The 22,558-nt window shown below is 47.5% G+C and overlaps 1 protein-coding gene across 7 annotated transcripts in view; it reads right to left on the bottom strand.

The window, feature by feature from the left end:
• GBF1 (golgi brefeldin A resistant guanine nucleotide exchange factor 1) overlaps positions 1-22,558 on the bottom strand; it is a 122,191-nt gene that overhangs the window by 1,090 nt on the left and 98,543 nt on the right. For 3 of the 7 annotated variants that reach the window (XM_079899559.1, XM_079899564.1, XM_079899563.1), the window contains 32 exons: positions 22,210-22,264; positions 18,334-18,481; positions 17,772-17,995; positions 17,058-17,226; positions 16,422-16,633; positions 15,983-16,081; positions 15,196-15,390; positions 14,794-14,983; positions 14,060-14,200; positions 13,648-13,736; positions 12,495-12,697; positions 11,893-12,016; positions 11,484-11,609; positions 11,132-11,214; positions 10,245-10,481; positions 9,870-9,963; positions 9,323-9,499; positions 8,928-8,992; positions 8,719-8,842; positions 8,226-8,297; positions 7,981-8,075; positions 7,568-7,721; positions 4,370-4,595; positions 3,692-3,852; positions 3,314-3,560; positions 2,989-3,194; positions 1,957-2,107; positions 1,720-1,850; positions 1,416-1,517; positions 1,019-1,132; positions 689-869; positions 409-537 (listed from right to left, as the gene is read on the bottom strand). In XM_079899559.1, coding sequence (XP_079755685.1) covers positions 409-537; positions 689-869; positions 1,019-1,132; positions 1,416-1,517; positions 1,720-1,850; positions 1,957-2,107; positions 2,989-3,194; positions 3,314-3,560; positions 3,692-3,852; positions 4,370-4,595; positions 7,568-7,721; positions 7,981-8,075; positions 8,226-8,297; positions 8,719-8,842; positions 8,928-8,992; positions 9,323-9,499; positions 9,870-9,963; positions 10,245-10,481; positions 11,132-11,214; positions 11,484-11,609; positions 11,893-12,016; positions 12,495-12,697; positions 13,648-13,736; positions 14,060-14,200; positions 14,794-14,983; positions 15,196-15,390; positions 15,983-16,081; positions 16,422-16,633; positions 17,058-17,226; positions 17,772-17,995; positions 18,334-18,481; positions 22,210-22,264 — 4,724 coding nt within the window. Of the gene's footprint in view, positions 1-408; positions 538-688; positions 870-1,018; positions 1,133-1,415; positions 1,518-1,719; positions 1,851-1,956; positions 2,108-2,988; positions 3,195-3,313; positions 3,561-3,691; positions 3,853-4,369; positions 4,596-7,567; positions 7,722-7,980; positions 8,076-8,225; positions 8,298-8,718; positions 8,843-8,927; positions 8,993-9,322; positions 9,500-9,869; positions 9,964-10,244; positions 10,482-11,131; positions 11,215-11,483; positions 11,610-11,892; positions 12,017-12,494; positions 12,698-13,647; positions 13,737-14,059; positions 14,201-14,793; positions 14,984-15,195; positions 15,391-15,982; positions 16,082-16,421; positions 16,634-17,057; positions 17,227-17,771; positions 17,996-18,333; positions 18,482-21,384; positions 21,484-22,209; positions 22,265-22,558 lie in introns of all 7 variants that reach the window. The other 4 variants (XM_079899565.1, XM_079899562.1, XM_079899560.1 and 1 more) reach the window with 4 other exon arrangements.

Raw genomic sequence — 22,558 nt, forward strand, 5'->3', positions numbered from 1 at the left:
CACTCCTGTAAGCAAGATGACCCCTCCCAGTCTACACAGTTGAGAGTCTCTGCTCAAAACTTATTCCAGTGTCCAGCTACCTTATATCTACCCTTTATCTTCTTTGCTGTACCTCCAGTAGGTTAATTTTGGTCTGGTCTTTATTAGAATTCCTGAAGGGCAACCTCTGCATATTCATTCCAAGTCCCTGATCCAGCCTCCTTCTCTGAAGCCTGAAAATCCCAGGCAGCTAGCTCATCATAGCTGACCTGGCCCTGCCATTTCCCGTAAGAAGAGAGCAGGTGAACAGGATCTTCTGGTTCTTTCCTTCCCCTGCCTCACAGCCCATGCCCAGCAGCAATCTCAAAGTACCCCGGACCTCCTTGACTTCCTGTTTGACATCCAGCAAACTCGCTCAGAGGGACTCACCACAGGTCCCCAGCTCAGAGGGCATCTCTGGGGGAGGTGGATGGCCAGGTGTCCTGGTGTCACCAGCAGCAGGAGTCAGGTGGGCTGAGGCCAGAGGTTTTGGGGCATGAGGCTCCATGGGCACAGGGTCTGGGGAGGGTAGAGAATCCAGATGGCGGCTCTCGGTGCTTTATTTCAAGTAGAGTCCTGGCTACCCACTAGACTTAACCCCCACCCCAGGCACAGAGAACTAATTATTAGCTCCAGACTCTCTTTGATGAAGTTGGTTGGAGCCCCCTACCCTGGATGACAGTCTGCTTGAAGAGCTCATCTCGTAGGTGGGGCAGGAAACAGTCAATGCGCTCCCAGGTGATCTCCCAGAGGGCTGAGGGGCTGCCTCCTCGGGCATCCGCACTGTGGAAAATCTCTGCTGTGTCCATCACCAGGAGCATGTTCTTCAGAGACTCAGGGATGGCCTCTGACTGCAGGTGGCAGTGGGGCCATGAGAATGGGAAAGAGGGCATGGGGGGATATGGTAAGGAGAAGGCAGCCACCAAGGGGGAAACAGCAAGTCTTCCCAGAAGATGGGAGAGGAAGTAGGCAGCTGGAGTTGGGCTGAGGCAGAACGTACCAGTAAGTCACTGGAGCCTGCATGCATGTACTTGTCCATGAAATCCAGGATGGTCAGCCAGAGGGCCGCAAAGGTAGAGAGCGACAGCAGTGGAGACAGGTGCTGCAGGAAGACCTATGGTCCCCCAGCCCCTCTCAGCCAAGAGTAGGGTAGGAGCCTTCTGCACCCCTCTCCAAGGGTGGGAGGCAAGCCTGCCCTATCTTGTGTGGGAATCCTGGATCAGAGACTCCTCTGAATTCCAAAATCCTCCCAAGTCCCTGGGTCCTGCTGAGTCTCCATAGCTGGGAGTCCTAAGCACCTACATTACATCTCTAGGTCCTCCCAGCAGCCTTGGCTTCCCTGCTTGTGAAGAGGCAGGTGTGGGGAGAGTGGGTGGGTGTAGGGTGGTGAGCAGTACCTTAGAGAGCAGGGTGGAAGCCCTCATCCGGGTCTCCTCCATCCCGCCCACATCTGCAGGGCTGATGTTTTCCAAGAGCTTGGTCAGTAGAGGAAACAGCACCTGGTGGGTAAGAAGCCAACATCTCCCTAGCAGGGTCAGGTGGAAGCCTTGTCCACTTGACCCTGGGCTGCGGTGGATGGGTACAGAGCAGGAGGGAAGGTCTGATACAGGCTGAGGATTGACATCAGGGGCTCTTCAAGCTGCTTGGCTCTCCTTGTCTTTAGGATTTGCACTTTACCTTAAGACCAGAGGGAAGTCCTACCTTGTTAAAACAGGACTCCCATTCCAGGGCATCTAACTTTTGCAGATCATGTACCAGTAGTGCTCGCTGCAGATAGGTCAGTGCCTGCATCCGCACCTGGCGCCGGGCATCACAGCACAGGCAGGCAATGCCTGAGAATGAGAACAGGCTCAGGATCCTTTGGGCATCCTGATCCTGGTACTTCCCAAGCGCCAGCTCCACCTCTGCCCCTGCCCTGCCTGCTCCCCTGAGGTTTACCCTGAAGTAAAGGGCACCAACAGTGGGCCCAGAGGGTGCGTGAATCCGCTTCGATCTTCCGGCCTCCTGCGTCCAGGTGGCGCTGCTCCTCTGCCCATGAGCTGTAGATAGAGGCTGCCCTTGTGTGTAGGGTGTGCATCAGGTCTAGCAACTGGGGTCACAGGAGGGGCACGACATGAGTGAGGTTAGGTCTGGTGGATCCCCTCCTCACCAGCCCACTCCCACTGTCCCTGACTGAGTCCTCAAGGGAGTCCCTAGTACCGATCACACCATACTCCACCCCTCTCACCACTCCCTTCTCCTCAACTTTATGAGCTGGTTGTCCTAGTCCTGACCAGTGTTTCCCAAAGATGGGTATTACTCCTAGTAGCGGGGATTTGAGGAGGTGTGTGGACTAAGTATTTAATAACACAATTACACAGTGAGAAAGGTACTTTTTCACTCCTTTTTCACACTTTCTGATGACAGATAAAGCCTCATCTTGTTAATCTCATTTTAAAAACGGCAAACCTCAGGCTCAGAGGCTTTGATAGGCAACAGTGTCTGGCCAGATTTAATAATTTTTTGTTTTTGTAATTTTTCTAAGGTTATTCTATTTAAAGCAATTAATTCTCCATTTATTTAGTGATGTAAAGTCTGCTCATAAAATAAATTTTATATGTCCTGAATAGACAACAGAATAACTCTGGAAGGATAAACAAGAAACTGATGGCAGTGGTTGCCTCTGGTAAGGGGAACTTAGCAGCTGGGGACAGGAAATGAATGGGACTTTTATCTGCTTACCCTTTTGTACCTTCTGAACTCTGTGCTATGTGCATTTGAATTACTTATTTCAAAAACAAACTATAATTTAAAAATGAAGCAAACAAAGACTTACAGGCGGTCCTGGACAGGGGGGCACTGTGGGGACACTGGCTGAGGCCCTGGCTGGAAAACAGGCCCTTCCTTTCCGCCCTGGCTGTCCCTGGCCCCACCAAGACTCCCAATGTCAGGTACCGGGAGAGGAGAGGAAGTAAAGGGTGCCATACTTACGTCCTGACTGACCTGTAAAGACACCGTATGGTAGCTGGCAGGCACACCTTCGTCCTCATCGTCATCACTATGCCCACCCCGCGTGGCATGTTGGCTGGAGGTTCGAGGCCGCCGAAGCATTGAGCCTTCCTTGGATTTCTTCTTGAAGCGGTTCCCTTTGCTGTCATACTTGTGACTCTTGCCACGTTTCTCCTGGGACTTGCACCCTGAGCAGGGCCAGACGCAGGTCACATTTCCATATCCATGGGTACAGACAGCCTGCTCCTCCCTTTCCCCCGTAATTCACATGGTTACTCCCCAACTGCCCCTTCATCAGGTGACCCACCGCCATTCAGACTGGCCTCCACAAAGATGCGGAGAGTCTTGACACAGAGCTCAAAGTTGTCAGGTGTGATGTGGGCAGCGTCACGCACGATGAAGGACAGGGACTCCACACACTTGAGCAGGGACTTGGTGTCATGTGGCCCGAGGTCCAGCCCCACTGTTAGGCTGTACTGATTGACCAGGGGTGAAGGACCTGGCCAGCTGGTCTCAGGCCCTGGCTTGGAGTTATCGATGTCATCCTTCCCCACCTGTAAAGTATAGAGGAGCTGAGAATCCAGGCTTGACCCTGATCTTCCCCTAGCTGCCCTCTCAGAAGGCCAGGAATCTTTCCCACAGGCCAAGAGGGGAAGACTCACCCGCTGCCCGTATGCTCACTCACCACTAACCAACCGCTGTTGACCACATCAGCATCTGTGGCTGATCGGTGAATCTTGCCAGGCCTGCCATGGTCAGTGTAGACCTCCGAGTCAGAAGTGTACCCTCGGTCCAGGCTCACATCATTTTGATGGAAGGATGGGAGTTCACTATCTGATTGGGCCCCTGAGCCAGCAGGGAGAAGCGCAGAGTCAGGATGGGGATGGGGAAGTTGGGATGAGGCATAGTTTCAGCTCTCAGAAGAAAGGTGCTGAAGCCTGGCCTCTCTTTTCTCTTGGTCTGGATTAGTTTCAGCCCTGTCACTAGAGGGCTGAAGGATGGCCTGGAGAGCTTCTCTGTTGACCAAATGGGGCAGCAGGCTAATTTGGGCTCCTGACAGCATCTAGTAGCAGCTGTTGGGGAGGGAGGTGGCAGTGAGGACAGAGTTTCTGAGAAAACAGTCCTCAGGACAGTAGGAAGCCTGGCTTCATAGCCTTCTCCATTGCCTACTTGCCTTTATGCTGTTTAATCTGTGGGTAATGGGGAGAGGCCCGTTAGGCACAGGAAGCTCTGGAAGCAGATAGCAGAAGCCAGGGGTATTTAATCTGCTGAACACAACAACCTGCGTTTTGTTTTCCTGTCTCAACCACTGGGGCCATAATTGTTTATCTGCCAGTGTGGGTCTCTCTGGGAAAGGGCTTACCAGCATCAGGTGCATCGGCCCTGGCTGTGGCCTGCAGGGCAGCTGGAGGCTTTACACCTGAGCCAATGCACTCCAGCAGCGTGAAGAGGGTGGCCCAGTCATCACTTGAGTGGATGTTGGCTGCGTTAGTCTTAAGGAGTTCATGGAGCCCATAGGCTACCTGGTGACTGACTCGGGACAACACGCTGGGCTTCATTAGTAGCAAAATGCGCAGGGAGAGCAGTACCTGGGGCAGGAGATGGGAGCAGGAAGTGGAAAGTGGGCACACGCGTCTTGTCTAGCCTCCTTCCCCACCAGCCTCCCTAGGCTAGTGAGAACAGTTTTGGCTAAGACCCAACTTAGGGTACTCTGTGGACAGATGGCCAGGGGCTAGGAATGGGGGCAAGAAAGAGGCAGGTGTGGTTATAAAAGGGCAATACGAGGGATCCTGTGGTGTTGGAACTATTCAGCATCTTGGCTAGTGGTAGATACACAAACCTACGCAAGTGCTTAAATTGTGTAGAACTTAATACACGTATGAACAAGTAAAACTGAGGAAATCTATATAAGATTAGTGAATTGTATCAATGTCAGTATCTTGGTTACGATACTACACTATAGTTTTGCACAATGCTACCATTGGGGTAAAGTGGGTAAAGTGTACAGACAGCCCCCAACTTATGATAATTTAACTTAGATTTTTTTGACTTCACAATGGTATAAAAGTGAAACACATTCAGTAGAAACCATACTTAGAGTTTTGATTTTTTCCAGGGCTACTGATATGCAGCACAATACTCTTTTGTGTTGCTGGGCAGTGGCAGGGAGCCACAGCTCTCAGTCAGCCATGCCATTATGAGGGTAAACAACTGATGCACTTAGAACCATTCCGTACCCAGACAACCATTCTGTTTGCCACTTTCAGTACAGTATTCAATAAATTACCTGAGATATCCAATACTTTATTATAAAATAGACTGCATATGAATCTATAATTATCTCTATTTTCAAAGTTTAATTTTTTAAAAACTGAAAAAAAGACCAGCAACATTATGCAAAACTACAGCATAATATCATAACCATTGTAACATTGATACAATTCACTAATCTTATTCAGATTTCCCCAGTTTTACTTGTACTCATACGTGGATTAAGTTCTACACAATTGAAGCACTTGTGTAGGTTTGTATATCCACCACTAGCCAAGATGTTGAATAGTTCCAACACCACAGGATCCCTTGGGTTGCCCTTTTATAACCACACCTGCCTTTCTTGCCCCCATCCCTAGCCCCCGGCCATTTGTCCACAACTTCTAAAACCTCATCAATTCAAAAACGTCATATAAATGGAATGATATAGTATATAACCGTTTGGGATTGGCTTTTTTCACTTAGCGTAATTCCTTGGACAGTCATGCAAGTTGCTGCATGTATCAATAGTTTGTTGCTTTTAATTGCTGAATAGTATTCCATGGTATGTATGTACTACACTTTACGCTGAAAACCATCTGGGCTGATTCTAGTTTTTGTCTACTACAAATAAAGATCCTGTGAACATTCATGTATAGGTTTTTTATAAAAGTAAACTTTCATTTCTCTGGGATAAGTGCCCAAGAGTGCAACTGCTGGATTGTGTTGTAACTGCATGTTTAGTTTTATAAGAAACTGCTCTATCATTTTATATTCCTACCAGAAATTTATGAGTGACTGACCCACATCCTTGTCTGCATTTGGTATTATCACTGTTTTTCACTTTAGCCATTCTGACAGGTGTGTAGTGGTATCTCACTGTGGTTTTAATTTGCATTTCCCTGTTGGATAATGATGATGAACACCACTTAAGCTTCTTCATGTGCTTATCTGCCATCTGTATATCTTCTTCATATCTTTCGCCCATTTTCTAATTGGTGTTTTTTTTTTTTTACTGTTACGTTTTGAGTTCTTTTATATTTTAGGTATTAGTCTTTTTTCAGATATTTGATTTGCAAACATACACTCCTTGTCTTTACCTCCTTTTCACACTGGGCTCTCATAGAGTAGAATTTTTAATATTGATGAAATCTACCAGTTTTTCCTTTTATGGATTGTATTTTTGGTGTCAAGTCTAAGAACTTTTTGCCTAGCTCCCAAAGATATCCTCCTATTTTTCTTTCTAGGGTTTCATAGTTTTACATTTTACATTTAATTCTATGATTCATTTTGAGTTAATTTTTCTATAAGGTATGAGGCTTAGGTCAAGGTTCATTTGTCCCCTGCCCCCTCAACCATGGATTTCAATTGCTCCAGCAATTAAAAGGATTATCCTTCCTCCACTGAATTGTTTTTGCACCTTTGTCAAAAAATTAGTTAGGCATCTTTGTGTGCGTCTATTTCTGGTTTCTCCTGTTACATCGATGCATGTGTCTGTCCCTCCAAAAATACCACAGTGTTGATTACTATAGCTGTATAGTAAGCCTTAATATCAGATGGAGTGATTCCTCCCACATTTTTTCTCAAAATGTTCAGCTATTCTAGGGCCTGTGCTTTTCCATCTTAGAATAAGCTTGTCTGTGTCTACAAAAAAACCTTGCTGGGATTTTCATAGGAGTTGCATTAAACTTACAGATCAATTAAGGGAGGAATGACCTCTTCACTACGCTGAGTCTTCCAATCCACGCATATGGTATGCCTCTTCATTTATTTGGGTCTTCTTTAATATCTTTCATTAGCATTTGTAAGTTTCAGCATACAGATCCTATACATGTTTTGTTAGGTGTATAGCTAAGTATTTGATTTCATTTGCAGCACTTGTAAATGGTTTCATTTTCTATATGTTCATTGTTAGTATAAAGAAATGTGATTAATTTTTCTGTATTGATCTTATATCCTGTGACCTTCCTGAACTCACTTCTATACTGTTTGTCTTTTATAAATTGGGTGAAGAGCTCTCAGGAGGGTCCTAAACATGAGAGCCGGGAAATCAGGTATGGGGCTGGGACTGCCACAAGGCAGCAGCCGTCCAGCCCTACTGAGCAGAGGTGCTGAGTACTAGCTTCATACCTGAGGCCATTCCAGATTCACTCTCAATGTCCCTGTTAGACTCCCCTAGCCCTGTGGTAGGTTACTGGGCTCATGCTATGGGGCACTAAATGAAGTCTCTGTCTCAGGCCATATCCATAACTGATACTGTGGCTTTAGTCCCTTGTACACCTTCCTGCCTTCCCAGCTGCACTCAGCTTACCTGGCCACTGATCTCTTCTCTCCGGAGTAGCCTAATGGCTAGGCGCAGCAGCCCCACCACTGCCCGCTCCACAAGGAAGCAGAAGTCCTGTGCCTGGACACATAGGTGGTATAGATGGTCTCGAACAGTCTGCCACACACAGCCCACACGGTCCCTGAGAAACATAAGGGATGAGGATAGTCTCAGCTGTAAAGGCCACTGGGCAATAAGCCTCTTTTTCTGATTGAGGCTAGGTCCTTCAGAGCTCAGTGGTATTATACCCTAAGCAGGCAGCTATAATGAGCAAGCTTCTCCTCTACTGCCTATAGCTTCATGTGCTTCTTGTCCCTAGAGCCCACTCTGCAAGATTACTCCAGGCTTCCATCCCTTTGGTACAAGCCCAGTATGAGGCCTGCCTAAAGACTGCCTTCTACCTGTTCTCCAGCACAATCCTCAGCAGCATCTCCAGGCAGAAAGCAGCATCCTCTTCATCATAGGTCTCTTCATCTGGTGTCACTGAGACCAGAGCCTGGAGGAGAATAATAGCAGGAAAATAGACATGGAGGAGAAGCCAGCCACTGGCCCACCCCTGACAGAAACTGAGGCATACACTACTATCCCTGTCTCCCCTCCCGGACCCAGCCAGCCCTTTCACCCCTCTTCCCTCTTCACTCTGTACCTTCATGAGCTCCTGCAGTGACTCCAGCTGGAGGAATTTGCTTTCTGTGATCATCTTTTCTGGGTCACATTGCTAGAGGCGGCACAAGAGAGGGTTTTTTTTTTTTTTTTTTTTTGCTGTACGCGGGCCTCTCACTGTTGTGGCCTCTCCCGTTGTGGAGCACAGGCTCTGGACACGCAGGCTCAGCGGCCATGGCTCACGGGCCCAGCTGCTCCGCGGCACGTGGGATCTTCCCGGACCGGGGCACGAACCCGTGTCCCCTGCATCGGCAGGCGGACTCTCAATCACTGCGCCATCAGGGAATCCCCGAGAGAGGGGTTATTGATAAGGACTAGAGGGAAGAGAATGTTCCCAAGAAGCCAGGGAGAGAGGGCAGAAGGAGTCAGCTCTGGTCACAAACCCTAGATGACCCTATTCTTCAGTTCATAGGACAGTGTCTATCTAGTAGAGAAGGGTCTACGCTTGTTCACCAGGGGTAGGCAGGGGCAGTTACCTTGATACAGTCCAAGGCCATTCTCTTGGCCTCTTGGCTCTCAGTGGATGGGCCCCGCACGCTAGACTGCTCAGTACCACTAAGTGTCAGCCAGCTCACAAAGCTCAGCACTGTTGACTCTCCTCTGTAGAAAGAGAGTACAAGCTCTAGTGAGCTCCAGAGTTCTAATCCTCCCTCTGCAAGGTCTCCAGCCTCTGATTTCCCCTCACCGGTTTGATGGTGTCTCTTCCCGTTGTAGAGATATCTTGCCATTGGGATCCACAAAATCTTCTACCTGGAAAATCAGGTCAAGAATAATTTCTTTCCACATGCCCTCTGCATTTCCCGCTCTGCCATGCAAAGTTTTCTGGTTTTCTTCCTGTTGTTCTCTGCCCTACACTATTGACTGGGCCCCTCCAATTGATGACTGGCAACAACTTCTACCAGCCTTCCTTTACAGCTATCCCCATGGCCAAAGATCTGCGGTCTTACATTTGAGGCGTTCCTGGTAAGTTTCAGCATGCATCAGGCCCAGTGCTACTCTCAACCAGTTCTATATGCAGACAGTACGTAATCTTGGAGCTCTTGCCTTGTTATTATTGATTAGTCTCCTACCAAGAATTACCTCCACCATAGCCTTGGGCAGCAGTTGGGCTCGGAAGAGCTGCAGCATGGCCTCCATGATATTCTTCCAGCCCTCCCGCAGGATGTCACCATGACGATGGGCCAAATGGAATACTGTCTTGGCTGCAATGTGGGCTTTAGGGTTGCTTCCAAACACAGTGGGCAGGTTCTCAATGGACTGGAAAGGAAGATGAGATGAGGCTTAGGGCCTGGCAAATGTCTTGAAAGGAGATTCTCTTAGGCCTCTACCTATGGTTCCTGAGGGTCCTTCTGCTAGTTCTGCTTCAATCCCCCATAATACTGGTGGGAAGGGCTACTCTGGCTAAGGCCTTCTCCACTATTGCATCTCTTCTCTCATCCCCATTATATAAGGTAATGCTATTCTCATCCTAGGGTGTGTCAGACAGAAATGGCTAAGCTCTACTGTAGTCCAGGGGTAGTGAGAGAATATGCTGATGGAAACCAGCTCCACAGATAAGGGTAGGTCTATGGCTAAAAGAGAGGTCATCCTTTGGAACTCCAAGTACACAGTCCCTGTCCCTGCTCACCTCACTGCTGAGAGCTGTGAATTTGCATAGAGAGATGATGAGATTGTCAAACACATCACTGAGGCCATAGTGGGCGGAGATCATGGCGCACTTCCTGTAACGTCACATATCAGATACAGTCACTGAAAGGCCAGGCAGCCCTTCCAAGTCCCCAAGGAGGCTTGCTTGGGATTCTTCCCTAATCAGTCCCAGGAAGAAACCTTTTACTCTTGAGTCTGTTTAAGACTGAGCTTTCCCAAGCTTCAGCCTCCCTGAAAAACTCAGGAGGAACCCATTCTAAGGAAAATAAGAGTAGGAGTCAGAGAGGCATGGAGGCAACCAAGTTAAATCAAAGAGGTGGAAGGAGATCCAAGACCATAGTCAAACTCTGGCTACCTGAAGCCTGAGATGGCTTTTTGGATGATTGTCTCCTCAAGGCTTTTGTCAAAGACATAAGAAAGAGCAGCAATAGTGGGGCCCCAGGTCATGGTGAAGAGGTCAAGATCGTAGCTGCCAGCAGGCACACGTAGGAATATGCCTTCTGGGGTGGCACCTCGATGAAGCAGCACATTCCATACATAATTCTCCCGAACCAGGCCTGTCTGCTCCTCAGGCATCACAATCTCCTCATTCCTGTCAGGAGGTAACAAAAGGAGTAGGTGCACTGCTCTGAACCTGACTGGTTACAAACTAGGACAAGGGGCTTTCTGCCCATTACTGACACTTTCCTTCAATGAGAGGTCATCAAAACTGCAGCTCAGTGGTCTGCTTCCCTCCCCACCAGTGGCACCAAGGAGAAAGAAAGGAAGCATCCCATAATCTCCAAGCCCCATCTCTAAGTGGGCCTTTAGTTCTATAGTAAGATCTCATATTTTTTCTGGGTATGAGAGGATGAACAATTCTACCTTTTCTGATTTACAGTAGAAACCTAAGTGTCCCAAACCTCATCCTCTAGTACCCATCTTGGGTTCTCTACTAGCCCCATAATGCATCTTGCAAGCTAGACAGGAAAACCCAGCTTCTCTGCGTTTGGAAAATGGGGTGATGACATTCCACTTAGCAGGGGCAGTTTGGATCCTGGCTCAGGGTACTAAAGTTCCAGTACTATTCAGGCTTCTTTAAGGAATAAATCAGTTGGGGGAGAAGGGGCTGCCCAGATAAATTACGATGCTAAATCCAGGGTGTATGAGTCACTGCAGTCTGATGTGACTCCAAAATCTGGAGAAGGAAGTAGCGTGCTTCTCCTTAACAGAGATGCTACACCATTCTCTACGCATACTCACTTGATGGCATGGTACATGTCCTCCAGAATGTCTTGCTCAAAGTCCTTGCCTCCATTCACACCTTTTAGATTTTTGCGAAACTCCTAGAGACAGGGCAATAAGCTTTACCCGCCATGTGTCAATGCTGAAGCCCCACTCAGGGAACTCCTGGGTCTATGGTAAATAGGACTTTAGGAAACAGTAAGTGACAGAATCCACTTCCCTACCCCAGTTCCTCTTCTGGATTGGCCAGCACCCCCTGACTCCCTTGGACAGAAGCTTGTCTATTGTGCCCACTGGAAAACCCATGTCCTTCCTGCTACCTCCAAAGCTGTGCTGGAACTGCTCTGCCATGGCTGGGATCCAATCTTACCTCCAGGGTCATGGGTGCATTTTGCTTGCGAACATTGTGGTTGTGCTGGTCAGTATTAAGCATGATGACAGCATAGGCCAGGGCAAAGCAGGCATCGCTATTGGCAAATGGGGAGCCATTACAATTCTGAAAAATCAAAGACCCCACCTATGTCAATGCCCTTCTCTGGCCAATCAAACCCTCACGACCAACCCACTGGTCAATGATGATAAAGAAGAAGGTACCAGCCAGAAAGAGGCCCATCTCTTGCCAACTCCCTGATGGAAGCTGGCCCCTCTATGGGAAAGCTCACTGACATTGCTCTCAGCCTTCTTAGGAGACAGCAACTGGGTCCTTCAGTTGAGGCCATAGAAACCCTTAGTCAAATTAATTTGGGATGCTGGGCTCAGTCCCTGCCACTCAAACTCACCCTCCAATGTTCTGTGAATGCCTCTAGCAACCTCTGGATGACTGGTGCTTCCCCGGGCAAGCGGAAGGCTTCCAGGTAGAGACGGAGAGCTTCATCCAGCCGCAGACCCTGAAAGCTGAAGGTGCTACAGGGAAAGAAAGAAGGACGAAAGGCTTAAGATGTATAAGCTGCAAATGTTGGGTGCTCTATTAGCTACAGTCCCACTAAGCTTCTCCTATTGGAACAGAAAAGGCTGAGAGCTCTGGCAAAGGGGAGGTATCTCCTAGGTCATCTCTAACACAGAACCAGAATTTGACAACCTCTAAGCTTAGTACTCTTCACATCAGTGTGCTCCTACATAGAAACCTCATCCCTGGAACCCAGGAACCTACCCTGTGCTCAGGAACCCTACTCCACCCCTTTGCAATGTTCTCTATGGAGAATGGAATGGTGCCCAAAGCTTTCTTGCTGGAGACTCTTTCAGATCCAAAAGATATAAATCTTGGGAAGAGGAAGAGTGTATGACCTGGGTCACCATCAGGAACTGACTGGTACTGTTTTGAACTGTCTGTCCCCCCAGGCTGATCCTCAACTATGTCCCACATTTCTTGCAGTTTCCTCACCTCACAAAGCTCTCCAACAGGTCAATGTTTTTGCGGTCACTCACAAACTCTCCAATCATTTTCTTGTCCAGCCGAGGGTTCTCTCGCAGCCACTGGGCTACCTCTGTGTTGTCCATTGGGATGGTGAGGAGACCTTTCTCTTGCAGAAACTGGATCCCCTTCTTTGGTTTCTGGTTGAACTGCTCTGTGCCAGTAATCAGCAGCTAGAGAAGAAATACAGGAGGTGTCAAAAGCTGCTCTGCCCCTAAACCAGACAAGGGCAGGTCTCCATCACAGTCCACAGCTGGTCACCTAATGGGCTCCTAGGACATGGTTCTAAGTCACTCCAGAACTAAGGCTGAACCATATTGGCCCCTAGCTTTACCCAACTCCATGTTTAACTAGAAGTGGCTGAGGAGCTCCTTTTTACTCCTTTTCTGAGTGCTAAAGATGCACAGCACTCTCCTCCAACCTGAGAACCAGAGAAAAAAAATATAAGAAAGAGACTAGAGAAGGTTTTCTCTTCTCTCCAGTATTAGAGCTGTTCCTGGCATCTGTTTACAGACTAGCTCGGATTCCCCTTCTTTCTTTGGCTTCCTAGCTCTTAAGGCCCTGGGGTTTGAAAGACAAGGTGAAATAACTGCAATGATAACTTTTTGACTGTCTAGTCACAGCCCTGCAATCAAGGGCACACATAAACCAAAGTCATTTAGGCTGGCCTTACGAGGAAGAAAGGGTTAAACAGAAGGTTTTCTTTGTGTTAGAAAACCAGAAAGTACAGTTATTTGAACTTTACTAAAAAGCACCAGAATAAATGTCAATTCCCTTTTATTGCCAATCATCACCCCAGAGCTCGAGATGACCAATAACCTTCGGTGACCCACAGGATACCAGCTTCCAGGGCTCTTGTCACCACAAGTAACACCTGACTCTCAGCTAGGGCAGCATTTGCCCAGGAGTACACAATAGGAGATGCCAATTACATGGCTTAGGAGTAAGGAAAGGGCTTCAAAGGAGATTGGGGGGTTGCTGAAGCTCCAAGAAGCTCAAAAACTATCCTTGGGAAGCTGTTCAGTGAGCTTAGACTCTCCCTCATTCTCTGAGACAGAAACCCAACAGAGAACACCCAGTCAGAAGTGGGTAGAGGCTGAGCTCTGGGGATATCTATATATACCTTCTTTTTATTCTTAATTTCAATCAACTCCCGTGGATCTGGCAGGAGACAGGAAAATCGAGGTGGCTTCCGGGTAAACTTTTTGTCAGCTAGGAATGGGAGGAAGAGAGGGAAACACCAGTAAGACCTCTTTTTAACCAGGATAATGACTTTTGGAAGGATGCTGATATACTCTCTAGTGAAAAAAAGGATGCCTCAGAAAATTTCTTGTCCTCATCAGTCTTCCCCTTCCTTAGAAGTCCTATCTTCTAGGGCTCCAAATGTTTTCTTTCCTCTCTCTGGGTCTGAAGGCATGGTGAGCAGCCAATGTTCATTCAGGTACTAACCTAGGGTATTTCTGCTCCCCTCCCCTCTGTTCTCTAACAGGCCTTCCAGTTGAGGGGGCTTAGGATGATGGATACCCAGTACCCACCCCCAGAGTCACCAGCTTCCTCCAGATCACTGCATCCTGGTTTCCCATGTTCTGCTGGCAGCCGCCCTCCACCTGGCACATGTAGGCCTGCGATGTCTGGGGCCATGCCTATAGCCTTCCCATCGCTGGCTGCTCTCTCAGCTGGTAAGAGAGAAGAAGGTAAATGAAGACTGATGGTGTAGGAAGCCAAGCAGAGCTGCAGGAGAATCGAGCTTCAGGCCAAGGAGATCTGCATGTTCCCACACAGGTCACCGGCCCTGACAGGACAAACCCAAGCCCAAATAAGTAGTCACTATCCCAGGTCAGCCAAGCATTAGCTTCTACAATTTAATAAAGAGATTATGCAATCACTTTCCCTGATCTTCTGCAACCTCAATCTCAAGGAAAAGTTAGAGATTAATTAGAGTGGAGGCAGGCACTGGGGGTAGGAAAAGGTAGGGCCTGGAGCTTTTAGGCACAGAAGTCCTATATCCTTTAATCTATATTCTCTTTTCTCCCCATAAAGAAATAACAATTCTGTAAAAATAGCTAAAGCATGGAAGAGGAGAAAGGGAGAAGTCCATGAGTCCTGCTAATGTGCCAGCCTGGTCTATGATTCACATCACCAAACCTCGGAAACACAGAATTAGGAGTACTTTGGAGGAAATGACATAAGGGTAGGAGAAAGGATTCAGTGAGTAGAGAAGGGATAAACATAGAACCCTGGGATCCTCAAAGAAAGAAATGCCTCTCACTATTGTTGGCTTCTCGAGTGCCATCTACTGCCTCACAGCCAGGTCTGGCTGCTTCTTTCTTTTCTTGCTGGGTAAGGTTGTTGAGGACTTTGGCTTGGCAGTGGGCCTCAGTGCTGTCAATCACTGTCAACAGGGCATCAAGAGACAGCAGGTGTGTTGTATAGAGCTGACCAGACACAGGGAAGGAATTCTGGAAAGTAAACAGATACAGGAGACTTGGGGTTAGAATACTTTTCCAAAAATCCTAAAACCGCCCATAACTTCTACATTGCCTTAAGATACACTTCTTCTTGTTCCCCAGCTCTCAAGTGTTTCGTTCCCTATATGTAGCATCCTCACTACCACTAGAGAGATCTCCTTAATAAAGTCGTCTTTCTAGAGGTCAGTAATAATGCTCAGCACCTTGGACAGCAGCTTGGTGAGATCTTCAAAGAGGTTGGAACAGTAGTAGTCACAATCATAGTTGATATAGAGCTCAGTGACAAAGCTGGGGATGTGCCAGAGCTGCACAGTGGCCTCCAAAGCCATCTCCTTCATTTCATAAGGCATCTTGGGGTTCTCCACAGTGATGATATCCATGAGCTTTTTGATGTACATCTGACAATAATCCAATAATTGCCATTTGGGTGGGGAAAGGATTCAAGATAGGAAGAGACAAATTGGACAGGAAAAACATTAAACAGGAAGCAGACGCCTAGCCAGAAGGTATGCATTAAGAGATACTTAATGGTATTCCATCCCCTAAATACATCCCCCTCTTTGTCCTTCATGATGGGGGAGGCCTGGCTCTCTACCTCCTACCTGATCAAGTTGCCCATTGCCCTTTTTGTGCTCTCTGTGTGAGCCTGATTTGGTCCTATTCAGAGTTCCCTTTTGCAATTTAGTGGCGAAGCCAGCTTGACTTGCCTGCCTGTGTTGCAAAAGAACTGCAGACAGAAGAGTTTTACCCACTCATGGTGAGGTTACCTGCCAGTTCTCATATTCGGGTTCTCCCATTTTATAGCCAGCCAGGTTTCTCTGGGCACCTCTTAAGTTCTTCACTAAAGAGGAGAGCCAATGAACCAAACTATAGAGGCTAAAAGCACTCTCCTCAGAAGCCACCAAATCCCACTCCTGCAGCATGACAAAGCTGACCCGAATGAAGGTGCCATACATCTTCCTATTTTTTTCCCAACTTCAAGAAACTCACCTCTAATTGGAACTTGAGGTGCTCCCTCATGCTCTCAAACAGTAGGAAGCATACGCGCAGGGAAGCAGCATAAAGGTTCAGTCGCTCTACGCTGAGTAGCTGGAGATCACAGTAGGATGGGCTATTAGGTTTCTGAACCTGACTGTGGCTCAACCAAGAGAAAGCAGGACAGCAAACTGTGGGAAGTTGTCACTAAGGTCATGTGCTCTGAGGGAACTCTATATCTAGCCATTCCTATGTTTCCCTTTGGTTGCCAGAGTCCCCGGGGAACTACTGGAGTCCTCTTGACTATGACTACTGGTCAGTAGGGGAGGTAGGTTCTTTCCTGGGTCCTATACTCTTCACATGAATCAGCCAAACCTCCCTGTGTTCCCCTGGCCCTTGAAAGACCCTGAAAAAAAGCCAGGTGTTCGGAGTCCCTCTAGAAATCCAGTCTTACCTGGAATAAGTGGCGGCACATCTCATCCTTGATGAGGCCCAAGAGGGTTTGGCACTGGGCTACAGGGGCCGACTCAAGAGCCACTGTCAGCAAATGCAGTCCCATGTGGATCATAACCTCTGAGTTGTGGCGGTCGTGTGGGTTGGTGAGGGAGATGAGGAATCGGAAGAGCTCACGGATGCAAGGAAGACCATAGGGGACCAAAGCTGTGCCTGGGAAAGGCCAGGAGGGAAGTGGGACTGCTAAGAAACAACTGGCTCGATTACTTGGCCTAGCCTGCTCTGCATTATACAGGCAATTTCAGATAAGTGATTCTCTTCAGGAAAAAAATGGTTTTTTTCTGGGGCAGTAAGGAGACTAGTCTCACTTACTGAAGGGAATCAGAATTGATGATCCCACCTTTCTGTTAAAAGTCCCAAGCTTTCTATTCTTCCCTCTCACTTTCTATTGTCCACCAAACTCACTCTCTGTGTAAGTTAGGGAAGGGCTCCATCCAATAGTCCTCTTGCTTGATTCCATTTCCTGACTAGAAAATGGCGTAGGACTAGGACCAGCAGACACCTTGGGTCTAAGATGGTTTAGGCTCAGACAGCTTAGTGGGTAGGATGGGGGAAGAGCCTGCCTGAGAGTACTTACCTTCTTTCTGAGAGGACTGTGTAAAGCGCACACCCCGGGGGTTGACGTAATCCATGTCATGGACAGAAGCAGAGTCAGAGTGGTCAGCAGGAGATGTGCACTCCTCTAATACTTCAGGGATGGATTCCACGGATGTTGATTGGGCCTTTTCCACATGGGCCCCTTCCTGCTATGACCAATAGTGGGGAGGATACAGGAAAAGAGATGAGGCAAGACCAACTGGGAACTTATTTCTCTTAAGTATCTGTCCTCCAAGTGTTTCTAATGGACCGCAGGTGTAGGGCCAGCTCAGTGGGCTGTGAATCAATGCAAGATGGTTCAGGGAAGGAGTACGATGAAGGACTCAGAAAACATCACCTGAGGCATCAGTGACCTACAGTGACTAGAGCCCCAGAGGCAACAGAGGCCCTCAGGAGCTTGGATTTAGATCATTAACTTCCAGAAAAAGCCATGGCCAGCATCCTCACCTTTGCCAAGTACTGCATGTATGCACAGCTTGAAAATCCTGTGAGCTACCTCTCACAGTGAGTAATGCTGTGGTTTTTCTAGGTAGCACAGCTAATTCTAGCAAATTCTAGCACAGCTAGTTCTAGCACAGGGAAGAACCTCCTGCCCCAAACTTCTTTTGAGCCAAGGCCTGGATAAAGAGCCAAAGGATCAAGCCAATTCCACAGCAGAAGACCAGACAGGGGTTTTTAGAAATCAAAGCCGTACCTGGGGGTCAGGTTGCTCAGGAACCCCTAGCTCGCTGCTGCCAGGCTCTGCAACTGTGCTGTACCCTGGAGAGCCAGGTTGCTCCAGGTCAGTGAGGTCCTCTTTGGAGGTGGTCTGGGAGGAGAACTCCAGGCCACTGTCTGTAGAGGGGCTGACCACTGCTGAGGCAGCTTCTGAACTTGCAGAGGAGATGGGAGTGGGTACATCTATGAAGGGCATGCCACCTGCCAAGCAAAGTGAGTGAGGCTTGAAGAAAAGAGACCCTGTGGGAAACACATCCCTTCCATGGTACCGTTTGTTTGTTTTTCCTAGACTGCATATTAATTTCTGCATATGCTTGGTCTCTAAAGTAGTCAGAGTCCCACTGGAAGAAGAACAACCTTAAGTCACTGTGAATTGCTAAATGGTCACAGTTTGATCTGACCTGGAGTTTTCCCTTTTTGCTCTCAGTAGAAAGACCACAGCCCCTCAATCAGTTGGTCTTCAATGTCAAAATTCCTGAGAGAGGAAGGAACTTTTCTTCTATCTATTCTAATCAGAAGAAGCAACTCAGGGTACTCACCAGTGAGGTTAGAGGATAAGCTGGTTCCACTGGGGGTGGGCAGCTCTGAACCTGGTGTGACTTTGGTCATATGGCGGGGGGGTCGGGGAGATCTCTTCTGTTTCTTCCACTTAGATGAATCACTCATGCCTCCTGCTCTCATTTTCAGCTGGAAATATCACACCTCATTAGCACTGGTATTCAAATTAAGATTGTATCCCTAGAAATCTCCCTTCTTTTAGTCCTACTGGTCCCTAGAAAATAGTCTATACCCCACATCTGTGCCACAGTAAGAATCTAGACCATCAGAGCACATTCCTACTCCTCTAACTTGCCTTCTACTCTTGCCACTTTAAAGGTCAGCCTGAGAGCCTCCAAGTGGAAGATGACATTCTGGTTTTAGGCTGGTCATTGATAAGGCCAGCCCTCATACATCACTCTGCTTCCCTGAATAATGGGTGGCAATCCTCAGTCCTGAAAGCGTAAGGGCAGGGGGTCCTTTGCCCAAAGCTGCAGATCTTCAGGCCCTGGATCCCTGGGCCTTCCTCCTCAACTACCTGCATAGTAGCCTCCTACTCCTAGTTCTTATCCAACCGTTGAGAGTCTACTCCTTCCCAGCCAAACTCTTAGCTTTCCTATTACTTCATGAACTGGGCCTAGATCCTAACCATATCCCTTACTGTGGAAAGTCTACATCAAATTGGTCAAAGAAAGGTTCATTCCTTGGAATTAAGGAAGGAGTGGCATCCCAGTTGATTTGTGGAGTTAAGGATGAAGGATTATGTCATGCTGCTGCTCTGCTCTCTGCTGCTCCCAACTTTGGTATATAAATGAGACCTCCTGTCCTTCTCACTGCTTTCAGATGGTAAGGCTACTGATTTCTTGGACTCTTGCTCTATTCCATTTCCCTTCCTCTTGCTGCATTTCTCTCTCTCCTATAGCTTCCTTTTAGTCACAAAGGAAAATCTTTATCACCTACTGACTACCTTAGGGTATAGGTTTTCATGCATTTTTCTCCACCCTAAGTTCACAGCTACTTTGTTTAAGCCCATTTCATTTTCTTAATCCTGATGCCTTCTCAATTACAGTTTGCATCCAGTCCTTCTACAGTTATATCAAACTAGTCCTAGATTGATAGACCATTCCTGGAATGGGCAACAGCAATTCTCTTCTAGGAACCATTAGAATGACTCTAAAAGAGAGTAGAAACAATTTTTCTCCCTGCCTCTTTCTAAAAGCTGAAAATACCCATATTATCCTTGGCCTATTCAATTCCTTCTGCTATTTGAAGGATAAGCCCCTCTTCCTCCCCCAAGTCCTCCAGAATCTGGACAACCTTTGATCCTTTGCTTAGAAACCACATAATTCTTCCTTCCATACTCATATCTCCACCCATAAAGGAGACAGGCCCAACAGCTGAGCCCCACCTCCAGCTCTTAGTAACATAGCAACAGCCTCACATTGGATTTACACTTTTTGTCCCTGCATCTCCAAAATGCCAGCAGTCATATGCCTAGAATAGAGCTTCAAGTGCTCTGAGCACTGTGGTTAAGCAGGAACCAGGATGCTCCCTCCAGAAACCACTGAAGCCCAAAAGAAAGTTCTGGGGGTAAGAGTCAGTTAAACATGCAGATAGGCCAGAAGTCCAAGAGATCAATGTGGGAAAAGAGGAACCTCCTGGTTTAAACTGGAAACTGTCACTGAGCTCCAAATGGCACTCACATCTGGATTGACTTGTGTGAAATATCTTTTCTCTCCAGGTGGCTCCCCAATATCAGGAATTCCAGGTAGTCCTACTTCCATGGAGAAGCCCAGTCATTGAGATTCCGTCCCACACTAGGATCAGTCCTTCCTATTTCCTTCTCTATCCTCTGCAGAGGTAGCTCTAACCTGATCATTTCAATGAATGCTCTCTGCCTCCTGGATGGAATAGGCGTTGAGAGGCTGCCAGTTCTTACAAGTGTCTCAGTCCTTTAAAAGTATAGCTGTGCTCCCTGTTCTAAGATCCTAAGGTGGGCGGGGGAGGGGCGAGCAGTTCATGAAACTCTACATCACCTTATCCGTATAACTTTTTATTTCCAAAGGACAATATAAGCTTTATAAAGAAAGGGCAGGTCCTAGGTTAATAATCATGGCAAAATGGTGGGTAGCCACTGAAGAGAGCTGCAACTTGAGACTAGGCAAGCACACAAATGAAACTTGAGACAAGGCATGCAAAGAAAACACAGGCCTATGGACTGTCTAGTGCACACACACACACGCAAAACACACACAGTTCTTTTTATCTTCAATGACCTGGATGTCCACAGCCACACCTCTAGCATGCACACTGTTATGAGAGCTTAGATAGCCCATACCTCCTTCTCTCCCTCTTCTTCCTAAAGCAAGGATATGCGGATTAGGGTAATCTTTAGCTTGCACCTCCGTTGTAAGTTCCCTTACTTCTAAAGGACAGAGGTCACCTTTGCAGATCCCAAAGTATTGCCAGTGTCCTGGGCTAACCTGGGACCTGGCTCCTTTTCATCCATCTAGAGTCCTAAACCTTAGAATGACACCTTTAATGGTAACCCAGAAAAAAATGACCCCAACTAGACAGACTACCCTTTCCCTCAAAACCAAGTTCAGGCATCCAGCTAGAATCAAGGACTGTGCTTAAGCTTTCTAATGCCAGCTCTGAGACAGGGAGAGGGCAGAAAAGGGAAGGGTCTTGTTTGACAGTTCCTCATAGTTCCCCTAGAAATGGTAGATATTAAGCCCCCCCACAAGACGTCAGCAGGACCCAGGCTCTCTTTCTAGGCCTACTACATAACGTATTATCAGTTCAAGGCTTCCTTCTGCCTTCAGGCGGCCAGATGCCCCACGAAAATTCCCAACACTGCAAAGTTACAAACACATGCAGCTCTTCCAAAGCCATGCTGTGTTACTAAGGAGGGGTAAATTGTGCTCTACACAGTGGATATGGGACCCAGATGTTACATATAAAAAATACACATTTAAATAAATAAATGAAAAGGGGGTAAGGAGAGGGAGAGGGAGAGGGAGAGGGAGAGGAAGAGGGAGAGGGAGAGAGACCTTGAGGTTCTTAAAGAGTAGTACCCTCTCTAACTGGTTCAGGGCTTTGGTCTGCTCCCCACTACTTAGCTCCAGTTTGTTGAGGAGACATGGAGAAATCTGTGAAAGACAGGCAAACGAACGATTTAAGCAGAGTGAAATAAACTCAAACACACACCAACAGGGCACAGGGCAGGAATGGGGATGGATGGCAGGGGAAAGGGGAAGGTTATGTGCATGCACCAAACAGCCAAGGGTCATCTCCAAGGGCAGAACCTCTTAGGGCTGCAAGCAGAATCCTCATCAGAGGCCTGTGAAGTCCAGGGCTTCACTTCAAGATAGAAAGAGGCCGTTCTTCTGAACACCATTCTTCTCCTAGCAGTTTGAGAACCTTCTGATCTGGAGTCAGACTTGATTTATCTTGTCAACAGAGGCTAGCCCAAGCATGAGCCCAGTCTAATCCAGTATTAGGATGGGATTTGAGGTATAGCCTCTCTAGGCTTCCTACCTGCTGGTAAGACTGGGCCCTGAGGGGATGGCAGGATTTTCACCTTTATCAACATACATTTTCAGCCCAGCCTGATGGGCCTTACCCAGTTTCCATGAAGGACTGGCTCACTAGCTTACATGGTGGGTCAACAAATATAGGCTGGAAAGGAAAGGTTGGGGAAGGAGAGGTACCTGGGAAAGAATAAATTTCTTGGTAAAGGAGAAATAGCTATTTCTAGATTCCAAGCAAACCTGTCTAGGCGAAAGTATGTTTTTGCTAAGCAAGGGTATCCAGGAAAATCTCTATAGTACAGAATTTGGGAGATCGAGGTTTGGATGAGGGATAGCAGGTCATACCTTCTTCATGTTGGTCCCCATATAGTTCTTGGGTTCTTCTTTAAACTGAGGTAACCTGTAAGACAGAAAATCCCATGGACTGTAATTAAGGATAATAACAAATCTTCCCCTCCATGCCAGCCACAGCCCAAAGAAGCTCTGGGCCAGAGCATGCTATCTCTTAGGAAAAGCTAGGAAAAGAAGCAGGCTAATTTCACCCTTTTTGGAGCTTCACTGAAGAGCCACAGAAATTGAGGGACCTGTGACACAGATACTTTCTAAAAAAGAAGGTAGTCATGAGGGAAAGGTGACTAAGTACCCTTGGAGTGTGGAGGCTCTTTTCATCTTTAAACTGACTCCTTTCTGCTTG

This window comes from Stenella coeruleoalba (genome assembly GCF_951394435.1).
Source record: "Stenella coeruleoalba genome assembly, chromosome: 16".
Taxonomy (NCBI): domain Eukaryota; kingdom Metazoa; phylum Chordata; class Mammalia; order Artiodactyla; family Delphinidae; genus Stenella; species Stenella coeruleoalba.